The 18589-nt window shown below is 39.5% G+C and overlaps 1 protein-coding gene across 3 annotated transcripts; it reads left to right on the top strand.

Moving 5' to 3' along the window:
* Positions 1-2550: 2550 nt before the first annotated feature.
* On the top strand, positions 2551-18418 carry LOC127360857 (major histocompatibility complex class I-related gene protein-like). 3 transcript variants are annotated; one of them, XM_051395280.1, is made up of 8 exons: positions 2551-2638; positions 3299-3565; positions 3807-4085; positions 4758-4977; positions 16212-16294; positions 16909-17010; positions 17294-17311; positions 17502-18418. In XM_051395280.1, exons 1-8 carry the CDS (start codon positions 2566-2568, stop codon positions 17549-17551), a joined length of 1092 nt encoding a protein of 363 aa, XP_051251240.1. In that variant the 5' UTR covers positions 2551-2565; the 3' UTR covers positions 17552-18418. The 3 variants fall into 3 exon arrangements, with proteins under 3 accessions (XP_051251240.1, XP_051251238.1, XP_051251241.1); XM_051395278.1 differs by lacking the exon at positions 4758-4977 and having other exon boundaries at positions 15992-16294; XM_051395281.1 differs by lacking the exons at positions 2551-2638; positions 3299-3565; positions 3807-4085; positions 4758-4977 and adding exons at positions 13500-13632; positions 13816-14085; positions 15261-15539 and having other exon boundaries at positions 15992-16294.
* The last annotated feature ends 171 nt before the right edge of the window (positions 18419-18589 follow it).

Genomic DNA, 18589 nt, shown 5'->3' with positions numbered 1-18589 from the left:
TTTCGAAAGCTGAAACCCTATTTCCCCTACAGAGGAACACTCCCTGAAGTTCTTCTTCATTGGAGTTTCTGGAGTGACAAACTTCCCAGAGTTCATTGGTGCTGTGATGGTTGATGGAGTTGAGGTTGTTCACTACGACAGCAACATCAAGAGAGCTGAACCCAAACAGGACTGGATGAAGAGACTAATGGAAGATGATCCAGGACACAGGGACTGGTACACTGACGAGTGTCGTGTTAATCAACACTTCTTCAGTTCCACTATTGACAGTTTGATTCAGTTCAACCAAACTGAAGGTCATTTATATTTTTAGTGCTTAAACATTGTAATATGACCAATATCCAGTGGTGCAAAGTAATGAAATACAAATACTTTGTCAATGTGCTTAAGTAGTGTTTTCATGTATCTGCACTTTACTTGAGTATTTATTCCCCCCTTACATTTGAACCAAAGATCTGTACTTCATATGGCTTAAAATTTAAAAACAGTTGTTACTTTAATTTTAATTCATTTAAGGTGAATTATGGATTTTTATTTATTTTTTGCATCAAAACCGCTGCATATCACACATGACCGACATAATGAGGAAAATGACAAAAACAACGTAAAGACATAAGAAGAAGGTTTTAAGTACATTTTTGAAATTGAGTATGTGGACTATTAGAAAAACACTGCAGAGAACAGGTAGAATCACATGACCTTATGTACTCTGTGTCACATAAATAGAATCACTCATTCATCATTACACACCGACCAGATGTGTGTTTCTGTAACCTTCCACTAGAGAGCAACATAAGCTTGAAAACTGAACCAGAAATGAATTTGCTGAAGAAAATCTGTTGTCAGGAGTTTCCACACCTTCAGAATTTAAGTGAGTGTATTAAATGAGATGATGATGGAGGAAGGATGAAGGGGTGATTATTATGTATGTTACTAGAATGAATCACATTCTATCTTGAACTGGTGATAGTTAGGGTTGTTTAACTTATATCAATGTAATCTGAGTAAGTTTATAGTGTAGTATATGGAGCTCTAGTGTGATCATATTTGCAGATATGTTACAAATATGCCAATAAATCATTAGTTTAACCATTAGTTCTGTGTCCTTATATTTCAATTCACCAAAGTTGGTGAAAACAACTACATCAAAATAAAATAAACACACAGTTGTCACTCAGTGCATGTGTCCAAATAGTGATGAAGAAAAGTGTCACACACTCAGCTCTTGTCTTCCTATTTGTTGCTACCTGTCTGACTGTGATCTGCCCAGAGAGATTATATCTGAATATCACATAATGGCAAAAGAAATACAAGAAGTCGCTTTCTCTGCCCATCAGATCTCTCAGCTGATAGCTCATGACATCTATCCATTCATTCAAAACTGAACACGTGGCTCACTTAAAACTGAAGTTCAACTTAAGATCAGCTCAAATGTGATCAAGCTACTTTTGTCACATTGCATCTTCAGATAAGGGAACATTTTATTTCAGCCTTTTGTTTTAACAGCAGATTAACTTTTAAATTTAATAATTATAACATAGTGGTAAACTATCCCTTGGAAATTAGTTTGACTTGCACCTCAACCTTTACATAAACTATTGTGTGTTTGATCATACTGTCTGTTCTGATAGTCGTCCTCTATTCTGTGCCAAGACCAGTGAGTAGACCTGAACTGAAACATACTAACACATAAATAAAATACCTTATTACATATGGACTCCAATAAGGATACAATATGTTCTCCTCCGTCTCATTTAATAACCAGATGGTGTGATTGAACACAAAAGTGTTTAAATAACAGATAATAACAGTCCAGAGAAACTGTACTGCTCCACATCACTGGAGGGAGCTCTGAAACAGCAATAAGACCCTGCTGCATCCACACAAACTGCAGAGTGTCTGATCTGTAGCTGACAGTGACCTCTGACCTCCCAGAGAATAACACATTTCTGCACATTACATCACATTAACCTACAAAACATTGTACACAATCTGAGCAGCAGAAGATTTAATTCTCCTTTCATATGAAGTTGAAACACCAGAATAAAGCCCTGCCTACATGTCTGCCCACACAGGCTAAAATAAGATCCTTTTACTTTCAGTTTCAACCTCAGCTGTGGTTCTGTTTGTGTGTGGCGGAGTAGCACATAGACCTACATAGTGAGACGCAGTATAATGCGCTGTGATATTGTGTGTGTGATTAAAATAATTTACAGGATCATTTCATCTCAAAGTGTTGGAGCATCACACAAAGAAGTGCTTTTTTATTTTACACTAGATTTTAGTGTTAAAAGGAATATTAAATGATTAAAATCAACAACTGTAATTAACATTAATATGTTAAACAATTTACATGGATACTGTAAGGTTTATAAATTGTTCAGTGGACATTGGTACCATATAATTTATAATGACATGCACCGGTAGTATAGATCATCCGGCACCGCCTTCCTGCAGACCACTGCTACAGTACCAACTACTCTGTTTCACTTAAACCTTGGTGCTCGAACTGGAACCACAGTGACTCTTTATCAGTATGAATACACATTAAAGACATTTATCAAAATGTCTGAATTCAGCATGAAGACCCTGATGTTTCTGGCTCTCCTGGGAATCAGTCCACAAGGCGCAGCAGCAGGTGAGTCAGTCAAACTAATACGATAATGACTAACACTAACTGGAAACTAAACTGTAGTTTCACTTCACATCGAGATATCAGCACCAGAAAGAAGGACGACTGTTTTTACAAACGTTCTTTCTGTCAATGAAGGTCAGACACACGACTGCAGGAACTAAGTATATATATTTTTTTTTATAACAATATAAAAATATATATATATAAATATATTAGCGAACCAAACTTATAAGTGTAATTTAACAGAAAATATTTTTTTTTTTTTTTTCCCCCCCTCCCCTCCCCCTCCCCCAAAAAAAAAAAAAAAAAGGGGAAGGGGAAAGGGGAAAATTTTTTTTTGGGGGGGCCCCAAAACCGAGAGGGGTGGGGAAAAAAAATTTTTTTTTAAATTTTTCTTTTTTTTTTTTGGGGGGGGGGTTTTTGTTTTTTTTTTTTTTAAAACATTTTTTGTTTTTTTTTAATACTATATTTTTTTTCTGTTTTATTGTCTCTGTTACATATATATATATATATATATATATATATAGCGTTTATTTACTGCACAACAGAGATTATTAGGATGTTTTAAATGTACTGTAGTTCTTTTCGATTCTGTGTGCAGGACAATAAATGTCCTGCACGTGATTTATAAAAGTGAAATGTTACATTAATGTTTTCTTACAGTGACTCACTCTCTGAAGTATATCTTCACTGCGTCTTCTGGAGTCCCAAACTTCCCAGAGTTTGTTACTGTTGGGTTGGTTGATGAATTTCAGACAGTTCACTATGACAGTAACACCAGGAGAGCAGAACCCAAACAGGACTGGATGAGCAGAGTCACAGCAGAGGATCCTCAGTACTGGGAGAGGGAGACTCAGGCCTGTCTGGGTAAACAGCAGGCCTTCAAAGCCAATATTGAAACTGCGAAGCAGCGCTTCAACCAAACTGGAGGTTTGTTTATTTCATTGAGTTCTTCATGTGTTTTATTCACGTAGATTAAACTATGAAGTCCAGATGATGATTGTCTGTGAGTGTCTTCCATCGAGCCAATAACAGCAGGAGGTGTAGATCCTCTGTGTTGGTGTCTGTGGATCAGTGTGTCTCTGTGGTAAAGATGTGATATCAACTTATGATAGAAGACTGTGCTGTGATCTCACTCTGGTTTAATACTGTTTCTGTCTGTCTCTCTCAGGTGTCCACGTTGCCCAGAGGATGTACGGCTGTGAGTGGGATGATGACACTGGAGAGGTTAATGGTTATGATCAGTGGGGTTATGATGGAGAAGACTTCATAGCTTTTGACCTGAAGACAGAGACATGGACTGCTCCAGTTCCACAGGCTGTCATCACCAAACACAAGTGGGATAATAATAAAGCTGAGATAGCACTTTATAAGAACTACCTCATCCGGGAGTGCATTGACTGGTTGAAGAAGTATGTGGACTATGGGAGGAGCTCTCTGCTGAGAACAGGTAGAATCACATGACCTGATGTAGTTTAATGGACACAACAATCTTCATCTTTCTCTTCAGTTTCTAACCAACAGTAACATCACAATAAATATCACCAACATACAGAGACTCACTCTGTCTCACTTTACACACATTGCTCTTTCTCTCATTCTCTCTCACCTCTCTATGTCTTGACCTCCATTTTCTCTTTCTCTCTGTCTGTCTCACACTCACTGTCCCCCCATTCCTCCCTTTGTAATCGATCTGACCTCTCTTCATCTGTCTTTTTCTCCTCTGTCCTTCCCGCTTTTTCTCAATTACACTTCATAACAATAGAGCACTGACAGGTGAAGTGAATGCCACTGATTATCTGGTTATCATGGCTCCTGTCAGTGGGTGGGATATTTTAGGCATATAGGGATATAATATTTTGTCCTTAAAGTTGATGTGTTAGAAGCAGGAAAAATGGACAGCGTGAGGATTTGAGCGACTTTGACAAAGGCCAAGTTGTGATGGCTATTAACTATTATTCTCATTATGGCTGATCGGTGTATAGTGTTGCATGCCTGTATATATTGTGTGTTTGTTACTAAAACCTTTAAAATACATTACATCAAAGAGGAATTATAATGTTAATATAAGTTAATACAGTCTAAATACTGTCTATAAACTGTCTCTCTGTTTACTCTCCAGACCTTCCCTCAGTGTCTCTCCTCCAGAAGACTCCCTCCTCTCCAGTCAGCTGCCACGCTACAGGTTTCTACCCTGACAGTGCCACACTCATCTGGAGGAAAGATGGAGAGGAGCTTCATGAGGACGTGGACCACGGAGAGATCCTCCTCAACCACGATGGATCCTTCCAGATGAGTGTTGACCTGAACCTTTCATCAGTCACACCTGAAGACTGGAGGAGGTACGACTGTGTGTTTCAGCTCTTTGGTGAGAAGAACGACATCATCACCAAACTGGACAAAGCAGAGATCAGGACCAACTGGGGCAAAACTGGGATCAGAAGTATTGACGGTGGGAATCCACATTTAGTTTATTTTACTCGATATGCTGCACATGCATTTAACTTTTGTTGACCTGATGTGACCGTCTTCATTTCTTCAGGTTTGTCAGTAACATTGACATTTTTTAATTCCCATAGAATTCACTTTCTCTACTGTCACCGTGGTAAACTGTTGTGATGTGTTCTCACTCTGGTTTAAACAGAAACTGTGGTTTCCTTTGGCGCACTATGCATTGCACTGGGCCATCTTTTTATGGGTGTGTTAAGAATTCTGCCTACTCTTCCTGGTTATCTGGATTCCTCTGGACTGCCTGGACAAGATCATACAATCTTACTTTATACTTACAGCTACACTAGTTACATGTTCTTTCCATACGATAATAGGAGCAATTGCATTTCTGCACACTTCTTTGACCCAACAGTAGCTGTAAAACGTCTCCTTATTCTGTTGTTAGTGCCACACAGCTGTGCTAAGCAATGGTCTTACTTCCTCTTGTCTTGTGCTACACTGCTGTGTTACTTCCTCTCATCTATCCGACCTGTTCTAAGCTTAGCACTTTGTCTTGTCTCGCTGTCTTAAACCTTCTATTACAAGCAGTTCTCCATGGGGTAAGACTGGTATCAGTTATGTTGTCCATTAAAAAAAGACCTGGATAATAACTACAGAGGTTAATTATATCAGCCTTGATCTTTAAATTGTAATCCCTAACCTAGGATTGATCAGATAGCTGTCTTAAACCTTCTATTACAAGCAGTTCTCCCTCACATACTGTGCATCTAACAATGATCCTTTAATAATGCAGTCAGCTGTAACTCTGTAATTGCAGTGGCACTGAAGAACAACAAGCAGTTTGTTTTTTGTATATCATATAAATTGTGATTCAAATGCAATACACATGTTAATTGTAATAATTTGTAAGTGTATTGTATGTAAAAATCTCAATAGTAATCAGACTGTGCTTTGTAGTTTGGACCTAGTATAATATCTGTAATGTATCTGTATGTAATCTGAACCTATCCTTTAAAGTTCACACAGAGAACAATATCCACCCTCAGAACCAGACAGCATGGCTTGTTGAGATTCAAACAATGCAAGTGTAAATGTTCTGTTGTTTCACTTCCAGGTTTTCTTTCCCAAGTTGGTATTTTATTAATCAAATCTGCTGTAGTACTGCTTCTGTTGGGTCGGCATCAGTGGATTCTTCATCTGGAGAAGAAAAAATAATAGTGAGGAACAATATTTTCATAACAATGCAAGTTTTACTTTCCTCTTTAATTACGTGCCTCTGATAGTCTTAAATGACATTTCTGACATCTCCAGTGATAGGGCTCGATATAGCACTTTATATATTGAAATTCTGAGCATAATAATAATAATAATACTAATCTTTCATTTGTGTTTCAGGGTTCCAATCTGCTAACATGGAAATGGCCCAACGTTCACTTTGACTGATGTCCATCCACAAAGGAGGAACAGTACTGAACAGTCATTTCATTACTGCTATTATTATGTGGGAAGTGGCTAAGAGATTGTGTGGTGGAAGTTTGACCGAAAATAAAGGAAAACCAAACAAAGAGAAATTTGTCTTTGTATATTTATTCAGCTTCTGTGCAGAAGCATCGGCACCAACAAAGTGACAGTCAGCGTCTGCCGAGGAATCGATGCTGAGTACCTCGCTACCAATTAGATAAAGGCCGCAAAGGCCCGCTTCCGTCTTAGACCAAAAATGGATAAAAGTTTAGATTTTTGGGCCTGGCTGTATTTCAACCAGAGCACGCTATGTTCCAACCTTACATTACACAGGTGTTTATTGTATTCATCCAGTGCAGGTCAGCATGACATGTGTAGGCTGGACTATACTTCAACCTATCATCATGTCATGCCTCATTTGATTCATTTATAGTAATCAGGTCGGGTACAGTTCAACAGGAAATAAAGTTGGTCATGCTGTGTACAGAACAGTATAATACAGTAAATCACAGTTCATACAAAGGTTATTTACTAAATGATATTTTTTCCTCTACATCTCCCCTCTTTTGATCATACCTGATCACTTAAGTAGTAGAGAAAAATAAAAGATTTTTGGTCGTGACTGGCAATAACATTTTAAATGTTGTGATAAACATTAGTGAAAGAGTGACAATAGTAATCAAAGTAACATATGCTGCTAAAGGTTATACAACTCACAGGTAATTAAACATCAGTGATATCAAGTCAAGATTTAAGATACCACGTCATCAGTCACGTTAGGGAAAACATCTCATAACAAAATGAAGACATAGGCATCTCTGAGCAACAGCAAAAGGTACAAAAATTAATGATATCCAAAGTTAATCATCCTGTTTGGAGGAAGGAAAAACTTCAACCCATTTGCTGAACATGTCGACCAACACCAAACAATATTTCTTTCCTTCACATGGTGAGAGTTCTATGAAATCCATCATCCAGTATTGAAAAGGGCCTTGGGGAAGAGCATGACCGTGCTGCATAACCTTAGGAGCTCCCGCAGCATTGTGTGCTGCACATGTGACACACCTTTTACAGTAATCAGAGGCAAAAGTTGAAAACCCTCTGGTATACCAGTTAGCATTTATGGCTATACTCATTCCCCCTTTGCCCACATGGTCCTTTCCATGTGCTAGTTTAGCATAGAATGGAAAGAGGGCATGTGGCAACATGGTTTTAAATCAGGCCCGAACCAAATTTTGTTAGAAAATGTGGCTCCAGCTTTTGACCATTGCGCCTTCTCTGCGGCGGTAGCCAGTTGTTGGATGGTGGGGAGATCAGCACATGGGTTAACGTCAGGCTGTGAGGAGGAAAAGAGGATGTGAAACATGTCACTTTTCACAGCAGCAGCCTTTGCTGCTGCATCTGCAGCAGCATTTCCTACAGACACAGGATCAGAGTTATTAGTGTGAGCATCACATTTCATCACAGATACTGTTGCTGGCAACATTATAGCACCCAAAAGATCAGAAACAAGGTGGTGATTAGCTACAGGTTTTCCAGAGGAGGTGAGGAAACCTCTGTGTCGCCAAAGGGCGCCAAAGTCATGAACCACCCCAAACGCATAATGAGAGTCTGTGTAGATGTTCACTATTTTGCCCTCAGCGTGTTTGCATGCTTTGTTGAGCGTTACTAGCTCTGCAGCTTGTGCTGAAAAATTAGATGGTAATTTGCCTGATGCTACAATTGCATGCAGAGTGACAACAGCAAAATGTTTGGTTGACGCCTGTTTTGTCTCTTGATGCAGAACCATCTACAAACAACTCAAGGCCAGCGTTTGGGAGAGGTGTGTCTGACAGATCAACCCTTGGTGAACACTCTTCCTCCAGAATCTGCACACAGTCATGAAAGTTTTCTGAGTCATCGCCATCTTCCTGTGTTGGGAGGAGAGAAGCAGGATTTAGAGTAGAACATCGTTTGACAGTGACATTAGGCATTTCCAACAATGTGGTGTGTTATCTCAACCAGCGCTGCGCAGACAGCATCTTGTGTGTGCAAAATGTGAGCTATAGCGTGTGGTACCATAAGTATGAGCTCAGAATAGCCTACTAAATCTCTAGAGGCTATCACTGCCTTCTCTGCAGCTGCTACAGCTCTAAGGCAGGGAGGGTTGTTGTTGCTTCTGGATCCAGCTTTGTAGAGAAATAAGCAACAGGTCTGAGTTTATCTCCATGTTTCTGGCAGAGGACAGAAGTGGCATATCCACCCTTTTGATCGATGAACTATACAAATGGCTTATTTGGATTTGGTAAGCCAAGTGTTGGAGCATTTATGAGTGCACTTTTCAAATCTACAAAGGCCTTTTCTGCTTCTGGGGTCCATGTAATTTTGCCATGAGCTGTCAATTTTTTGCCATGGACCATAGCTGAGAGGGGTGCCTCTCGCTCTGAATAATTAGGGATCCTGCAATTCGTTTGGGAGAGAGGGATTTGCCCTCTGCTGTGATCACATGTCCCAGGTATGTTACTTTTGTCTGAACAAACTGCAATTTAGACAAGCTGGCTTTGTGACCGCTGTTAGCCAGAAATGTTAATAGTGCAACCGTGTCTGTTTTGCATGCCTCCTCTGAGGGGCTGGCCACCATAAGGTATTCTACATGAGCTAATAAGACAGAACCTGATGGAAATTCTAAATTTTGAAAATTTAGGCTCAGCTGCTGATGAAAATACGTTGGACTTTCCAAGTACCCTTATGCACATCTGGTCCAGGTGTAGCTACACCCCTGAAAGGTGAATGCAAACCAATATTGACTTTCAGGATGGACGGGTACGGAGAAAAATGCATTGGCCAAATCAACAACCGGAAAATGAGTTGCGTCTGGTGGGATGAGATACAGAATGGTATGTGGGTTAGAAACTTCAGGCGTGCGCGGATGCACTGCAGCATTTACTGCTTGTAAATCTTGTACAAAACGCCATTATGTTGGCTGATCCTCATCCCTAATTTTCTTAACAGTACACAGATGAACCACGTGGTTTGTTCTCTAACAGTTCTACTGTTCTTCACTCGTCATTGCATTGTACATAGTCAGCTTGGCCTCGTCCAGTTTCTCCTGTTTCTTCTTCTTTTTTAGCGCGTCCTGACGTTTTTGAATGTCTTCTTCATGCTCAGCATGTTGCAAAATATCTGCCAAGCTGCAGGATTTCCAGGTGATGCAGGAGTGGCGACAGGCATCTGCCAGTGAGGGGTGCATTCTGCTTAGAAAAAGGCTTTTCAAGTCTGATTCTTAAGCTGTGAGTGGGGAGCCTCCCATTGTATTTGGGCGCTGCATGCCGCTATGACAGTCAAAGGCAGTAGTGAGGCGCGCCAGGAATACGCCCACAGCCTCGTCTGAGCCCTGATTCATCAGTTCCAGAGCGGTCATGTCTTGTGGAACTGGGAACGCGGTCTGAATCTCTGTGCAGAGTGCTGTTATTGAGTCCTGATATCCTTGGTTGTCATCATCATCCCATGTTGGATTTTTCATACGCAGGGGCATTCTGGCTTCAGTGAAATAGCCCCTGATTCTGTGAGAATGAGTCCCAACAATGTTCCTATAATCTGCTCAGACTGAACTGCCATTGTATTATTACTCCAATCAGTTTGACGTTATCTTATTTTTGGCTGTTGAAGGTATTATTTGATTTAGCCCTGACCAATCAGAGACTGACAGTTGTAGGTGCTCTACATTACTTTCCATCAAAACTGATACTGTGATAGCCAGACATGAGGTAAGTAAGTTTACACAGATTGTATGGATGGGTATCATTAGGATTTTAACAGTACTACTATTTTAGGCTGCTTAACATACCTGAGGTGGATTACTGCTTATCTTCTACCACCATCAGGGTAACATTTTTCTGGTTGGGCGGCTGTGGCTTAGAAGAAGAGTGGGTCATCCACTAATCGGAAGGTTGTTGATTTGATCCCCGGCTCCTCCCACCACATGTCAACGTGTCCTTGAGCAAGGTACTGAACCCCGAATTGCTCCCGAGGTTTCCGTTTGATGGGCTTTACCATCACTGAGTGAATGTGTGTGAAAGGGTGAATGTGGCACGTGGTGTTAAAGCCCTTTGAGTGATCGGAAGACTAGAAAGGCGCTGTACAAGTACAGGACCATGCACTCATAATGCAGACAGATACAGTGTGTCTTTCATTGCTTATCTCTGTCCCATTTTCTCTTTCACTCATCTTGATTCCTCCCTCTTGAATTTCTTCATCTGTCTATTCCCTTGTTTTATTCCCTTCCCTGTTCTCCCTTCTCCCCTTTCATCTTTCTCTAACACTTTTCCATTCCTCTTTCTCTCTCTCTCTCTCTCTCTCTCTCTCTCTCTCCAGAACTTCCCTCAGTGTCTCTCCTCCAGAAGACTCCCTCCTCTCCAGTCAGCTGCCATGCTACAGGTTTCTACCCTGACAGTGCCACACTCATCTGGAGGAAAGATGGAGAGGAGATTCATGAAGTAAGCTGTGTCCTTTAAATGCTGTATATTTCTGCTCACACACACCAGTGACTACTGTATTATACTCTATTCACAATGTGAATGTGTGATGAACAGATGGATAGATCTTTTAACCTGCTTCATCTTCACATGTTGTGATCATTTTTGTTTATTTGTGTTGTTTTTTGCCGAGCAGAGGAGCCCAGTAACATCACCATCCCGATTACTGCTACAGTGGTTGTTCTTGCTGTCGTCCTCATTGCTGCGATTGGATTTATCATTTACAAAAAGAAGAAAGGTGAGAGACTAGAATGAGCCGAGTTAAACCTTTAATAACATATAAATGAGTTTCACTTTATATGAAAGAATTACATTCAGAAGGGAAAATGAGACAAAAGGTTTTCTGGCATTTTAAACTCTTCTGATCTTTTCTTCTTATTTCAGCCAATCGCCCTCCACGTCGTAAGTAGAACTTGTTTTTATTCTATTGTCTCTGACACGTTCTTTACATTGTGAGCTGAGGTAGTTCAGTGCAGGAGAAGAGGACTAACAGTGTGTTTCTGACCTTGCAGCTCCTGAAAACAGCTCTGAGCTCTCTGAGAATCTGAATCACGAGCAAACACACCACCCTGCACACAGTGACATCATGTGGGACAACAAAACAGTGAACCTAACACCTCCAGTTAAAGCAGTTTGATATTGTTTTGTCGTTCACTGTAAAACCTCTGAATCACTTTAAAGCTGCAAAGAAAATATCTGACAAAGAGCTGGTTTCCTATGACCAACAGTAGATAAAGATAAGTGAGGTTATAAAGAGAAAAAACAAGCTAAATGAGGCATTGATGCTCACATCAGAAAATAAAGTCAAGAAATAATCCTTTAAAAGCAGCCATCTGTTAAAATGTTGTAAAATTGTGAATATTTTAGATCTCATTGAAATCAGAATACTCAGGTACTGATACAATGTTATAACCTTCGTTGAATTGAACTTTCCAAATATTTCTGATGAAGTTAATTCTGTTTTATGTGATTATTCTCTCCGTCTCTTCAGGTTTGTGGTTCACAAAATGACCTCTAATGATATCAAACCATGCAGGTAGATGTGTTTGCATTTGTGATAACAGACAAAGTCCTGTTTGCTCAGAATAATCCATTCATTCATAACTTCTTCTTCCAAATATAAAAACAATCAAAACTTATTGTAAATATTCTGCTTGTATATTATTTTCATCTGTAATTAAAGCTTTTGTTGAAATCTTTAAAGTATGTTAAACTTGTGTTTGAGACTATTTCCATTTGTATGTGACATTCACTTTGTACGTAGTGTGAAACATGTTGACGGTGGCTGTTTTCTTGGAACTTTATGATCAGTTATGCACAGCGAGTTTTCTTTAGTCCAAGGTTGATGTGAGCACACACATGTCCTGATGCCAGTTTATAGGACTGACAGCTGAGAAGAGTGATATCACTGTACAGTTTGTGGTGTAGGATGACTTCAGCTCAGCATTCAACAACACATTCTCCCTCGGTCAACTCAGCACTCTGGACACTGCAGCGGGTGATTAAAACCACCCAGAAGATCATTGGTACTCAGCTGCCCAGCATCAGTGATACTGCTGAGGTGAGATGCCTGCACAGAGTCCAAAGGATACTAAAAGACAGCACCCACCCCAGACACACCCTGCTGCCATCTGGGAAGAGGTACAGAAGCTTCTGCTGCCGGACCACCAGACTGCAGAGCAGCTTCTTCCCTCAGGCAGTGAGGCTGTTGAATTCTTCCACAACAATTCATCATACAAATGAATAATCATTTTTATTTTAATACTTTTTTTTATGACTTTATGACTGATTTTTGTTGTTGTTGTTGTTGTTATTGTTGTTGGAAGTAGCATGAAGGGGACGATGGTTGAAGGGGAAACTAGCATGTTGAGGGAGGTGGTGTCTTTGAGAGTGATAAAAAGAGAGGCTGTATTTTCACCAGTTTGTCACAAATAGATTGTTTTAAGATCATTAGTAATGGATGCTCTTGCTCCAATACATATCACTCGTTCTTAGTTAAGTCAGAACTAGTGAGAGGTGGATGAAGCTGTCTGGAGCTTTGGGGCTTCAAATGCAGCAGCACAGTGACATCTGGTGGCAACAGCAGCCCTTCACAACTGGAGCCAAAGCACCACAACACCTCTCTGATTTTAATGCTTTTAGTCTCATAGGTGAGCAATAAAAGTCCAAGAAGCCTGTGTGTTATCATTACATTTGTAATACTGTTTACTGGCATAAAATATGAATGTACTTTACTGATTTAATTTAGGTCCCAATATGAGGAACTCATGATTAGTAAAATAAAAATTGCCCTTAATTATCTAAACAAACAAACAAACAAACAAACAACCAGTACAGTAATATAAGTCCAAATTGTACATAATATAAAACGCGTATATGTATCTTTTAGGCCACGCCTACCGTAATAAACATTCTGACAACAGCTCCCTTTATCACGGTTCAGCACTCTGTGGCTCACATTACAGTAGAAACCACAGCGGACCCAGCTCACTCTTTACCCACAAGTCTTAACCAAAAACACAATGAAAAACGTCTTTTTGTTGCTGCTCTTGTGTCACGTTTCATCAGCAGGTAAGATCACATTTAACATATTTATTTTATTGCATTTTGCTAAAGACAAACAAGAATTTAGTTTCAGTTTTACTTCAACTTGATAAGACTATATGTTGGGAATGTGAATCATACTGAATAGTCTACATCATATTTAAATTATGTGTGTGTGTATAAATGTATTAAACCTTGTTTTTCCTGCAGTGAAACACTCCCTGAAGTTTATCTTCACTGCATCTGCTGGAGTCCCAGACTTCCCAGAGTTTGTGGTTGTTCTAGAGGTTAATGAGATTCTGGCCGGTTACTGCGACAGCAACAAAAAGAGACCAGAACCACAACAGGACTGGTTGAAAAAATTATTTGAAGATGATCCTCAGCACTTGCAGTGGTACACTACAAAGTGTTCAGATCATGAGCCGCACTTCTTTAAAACCACACTTGATAATTTAAAGCAGCGCTTCAACCAAAGTGGAGGTACAGTATGTAGCCCACTATGTTATATTTCACTGTTTACTGTTAAACTGTTCTGCATCTTAGTTGTAAAGTAAATAGACCGCCATCACATTGCTTTGAAAACCTGGAACCACTAGCTGCCAGTCAGCATGTAATCCATAAATCAGGTCCTGGTTAGACTTGTTTGCTCTGTCCAACACAAACTACTCATCATACTGAGAAATTCAAAACATCCATCTATAGTCAAAATATCCTCACAATTACAAACAAACAGGAAAAGTACAGCCTCCATTTTCTTCATGATTTCTTTAAATAATTTGATTGAATGGGCTTAACATCCATCTGTACAGGTTTCAGTCCAAGAATCACACCTTCACACTCGAGTTTTGTGTTGTAATAATAATATACTAACTACGTAAGATTCTGATATTGTATCTGGAACATTTGGAACTAACTTTATCCACCTCTCTAGACCAATGAAAGTCGTCATCACACACAAAATATAACTTTCATAGCACAAAATCGAAATAATAATAATAAAAACTAAATCTTTACACTGAATTAGAAAATGCAAAGTTTTTATAATGTTTGTTAAACATTAGCCAGTCAGGTGATTCTTATCAAGCACTAAAGTTTTGCAGTCAGTAGAAAGCAACCGTCATACATGGCTCTAAAAGGTCTTTTACTACTAGATGACACAACAAGGGTTGCAATAAGCCCGGAGCTTTCAGGCTCCCTGAAGTTTGGCAGCTTCCCACCTTTCCCAGTTAGTAATAGAAGTTACACAATAACTATGTTTCAATGAGTTCCTGGTCAGTCTTGTGTGGTCACTCAACTGCATTCAATGCTGCAGGTGTTTTAGCAGGTGACACTTTTATTTTAATTGTATGCCTTTATTAGAAAGCAGCAGTTAGGGGAATAAAGACAATGAGGGGGAGACAGACACAACAAAAGTCTTCAGCTGGCCCGACCAGGGATGTTGTAGTTCATGGTTGACAAAAGAAAAGAATGTGTAACAGAAATTGGGTTTCATCACTCATATAAAGAAAAAGTACACTTATCTGCTCTTGAATCATGAACACACCACAAGATGAAGATGAAAATAGAAGTGCAACACACACTGCCCAATATCTGTGAGATCATCTTCATCTGTACATCATTGTTAATTACAGTCTCTGTCTCTGTCTCTCTCTCAGGTGCCCATGTTTTACAGAGGATGAGTGGATGTGAGTGGGATGATGAGACTGGAGAGGTTAATGGTTTTAATCAGTATGGTTATGATGGAGAAGACTTCATATCTTTTGACCTGAAGACATTGACATGGATCGCTCCGAAACCTCAGGCTGTCACCACCAAATTGAGATGGGATATTGACAAAGCTAGAATAAAATACAATAAGATTTACCTCACTGAGCTTTTCCCTGGGTTCCTGAAGAAGTATTTGGTCTTTGGCAACAACTCTCTGCAGAGAAAAGGTAGAATCACATGATCTGATTTAGTTTTATGAACTCAACAATGTTCCTATAATCTGCTCAGACTGAACTGCCATTGTATTATTATTATTACTCCAATCAGTGTGACATTACCTTATAGCAGTTTTCTGTGCAGTAAGATTTGATTTAGTCCTAACCAGTCAGTAGAGACATTTTTGGGTGCTCTGAGGTTACTTTCAATCAAAGCTGATACTGTGACAGTCAGTGTTTTAGTATGACTTAAATCAGTTTACAGAGTTTCAGTGTTTCACAATAGAAATAGTTCCACTGAATATTGACACTGTGTTTGAGTACTTTGCTGTGAACCACAAAGGCAGATCCTTCTTCTCTGACTGGAGTGAGTTTCTTCAGTGGTTCTCTCATTTGTCTATATAGAGACAATGTGGTGGTTGTTATGAGGGGCTGTCATCTCTCTCTCTCTCTCTCTCTCCCAGACCTTCCCTCAGTGTCTCTCCTCCAGAAGACTTCCTCCTCTCCAGTCAGCTGCCACGCTACAGGTTTCTACCCTGACAGTGCCACACTCATCTGGAGGAAAGATGGAGAGGAGCTTCATGAGGACGTGGACCACGGAGAGATCCTCCCCAACCACGATGGATCCTTCCAGATGAGTGTTGACCTGAACCTTTCATCAGTCACACCTGAAGACTGGAGGAGGTACGACTGTGTGTTTCAGCTCTCTGGTGTGAAGAACGACATCGTCACCAAACTGGACAAAGCAGAGATCAGAACCAACTGGGGTAAGACTGACATTAGAGTGTGCTGAATGGGACTGCATGCCTGTTGGTGGTTTGTTTTTGTATCTATCTACAGATAACCTCGCATTCTAGTGGACCTCAGCCTCATATTTTTTGTACACATGTATGACTGTGTGCTCAAGGACCTCTCGTGGTTGTGGTGACTCACAATAATGGTGGGTGATATAGCCAAAATCCTCTACCGCAGTATATGGAATTATAACGTTCTATCACAATACAGTAACTGAAAATGTCCTTTATTGAAAAGGATAAAAAGGCCAGAAGAATCAGGGTTAGGGTTGTGCAGCATTAGGGCACTGGAACTTTTTTCTGTACAATTCAGGCACTGCTAAATTCTGAACCAATTTTCAGAAAATCAGTTTTTTTAGAAACATTAGAAATTGTTTATTGGTTCCTTATTAAGTTTATACAGTTAGGCGAACCCAGGACGATCAATAACAATATCAATACACTAGTCTATACATTTTATACTATACTAGTAGTCCACAGGAACAAACCCATACATACGCATTAATAAACTGATGAATGGATGGATGTACTTCTGTCCTTTATCTGTACTGATCTTGTTTTTATTTGGTTGCTCTCTTGTTCAACAGAGAAGTCCAGTGACATGACCGTGCCCATCACTGCTGCAGCAGTTGTTCTTGTACTCATCTTCATCACTGCAGTTGGACTCATGGCTTACAAAAAGAAGAAAGGTGAGAGAGAAAATGGAAAGATTTCAGTTCAGTATATTTTAGTCTTTGAGTTGATGCTTTTATCCAGGTTGCACAACAGAAACAAGCATCAGTTCCCTGCACCACAGAATTTAAAGCAACCAACAGTAAGCAGTGTCAGGCTCAGAGCCTGTGAGTCATGATAATTTGACCTTACCAAGATGATGTGGGAGAGAAGTGATGAGTAGTTTTAGTGAGTAGAAGAGAAGATCATATTCACTGGGGATAAGGTGAAGAAATGATTTGTCTTTTGTTTTGATTTCAGCCAAATGCCCTCCATCTCGTAAGTAAAACCTGCTTTTATTTATTTTCAACTGATCTGACACACACTTTATGCTGTAGATTAAATAGGGTTTCACATTATTGTGCAGATGAACTTTTAAAGACTGTTTCCTGTATTTACTGTTTATAAAAGTTGAGTGCAGGATGAGAGGACTTTCACTGTTTGATGCTGTTTGTTTCTGACCTTACAGCTCCTGACGACGGATCGGAGCTCTCTGAGAAACTGAATCCAGAGACCTGATTGTGAAACGCACTCAATGAAGTTCCTCCATATAACACGTGTCACTTTATTTAGCTTTACAGAACTTAGACTGACTAAAACGAGCCTTCCTGTCACAAAGTCTTGTAGTAGTTCTGTGGTAATGGTTGTATATGTAAATGTTAAATGCATTGGTAAGACTAGTGTAAATAGATAGACAGTGATGGTGGTTGGACTGCTGAGCGGGCCATTGCATTCACATGAAGTTGCAGTTTAGCCTGAGCAGACACAATGTAGATATAAAGCCATGTCATACAGCAAAGTATCTGCTGTTTGTCAAAATCAAATGTGTATATCTTTCTTATTGTGCTGATGTTTAACTTAACAATACATATATTTTTTTAGCCCACATCTGTGAATATGGTTGCAGTGATATAAATATTATCTGAGCATTCAGTATTCTCACAGAGGAGTTGGAGAGGGTTAGCGTGGCTTATCTTTACTTTACATGTAACAATACACATCAGGTACAGTATGGTCATACAGTGTGTTTGTTCAAAATCTGAGCTTACTTTTAAATGAAGAATTATATTTACATTTGATTTCTATTTTAACTGGCATATTATGTATTGATATATATTTAATTTAAAGACACATTAGGCCAAACAATGCTGTACAACTTCCTTTAATCTGTGGAACAATTTACACATTTATTTTGTTTGTTTTCTTTTGTTTGATTATATATATATATATAACTATAACAACATAGTACATATGCCTATTCCGTTAAGCTTGTTATGCTGTTAATTTATGCTTAGTCTTTGTTTGTACATTGAGGGCAACGTAAAACCAGAGTCAAATTCCTTGTATGTGTGCAGATACCTGACCAATAAAAGTCTAACACTTCTTTCCTCCCTTGCCATTTTTGGTTGATGTAGCAATCACTGCATTTCTAATCCACCTCTGCCTGGCTACCCCCACACCCATGTCACACTGTTCCCTACGGTACAATTTTCATCTACAACATATTTCCTAAGTGATTACTGTTACTCTCAAAATACTGTAAAATTCTTAGACCTA

The sequence above is a fragment of the Dicentrarchus labrax genome, unplaced genomic scaffold (genome assembly GCF_905237075.1).
Source record: "Dicentrarchus labrax unplaced genomic scaffold, dlabrax2021, whole genome shotgun sequence".
NCBI lineage: Eukaryota > Metazoa > Chordata > Actinopteri > Moronidae > Dicentrarchus > Dicentrarchus labrax.
The sequence above is the reverse complement of the archived record's forward strand: the minus strand, read 5'-3'. Positions and strand labels throughout refer to the sequence as shown.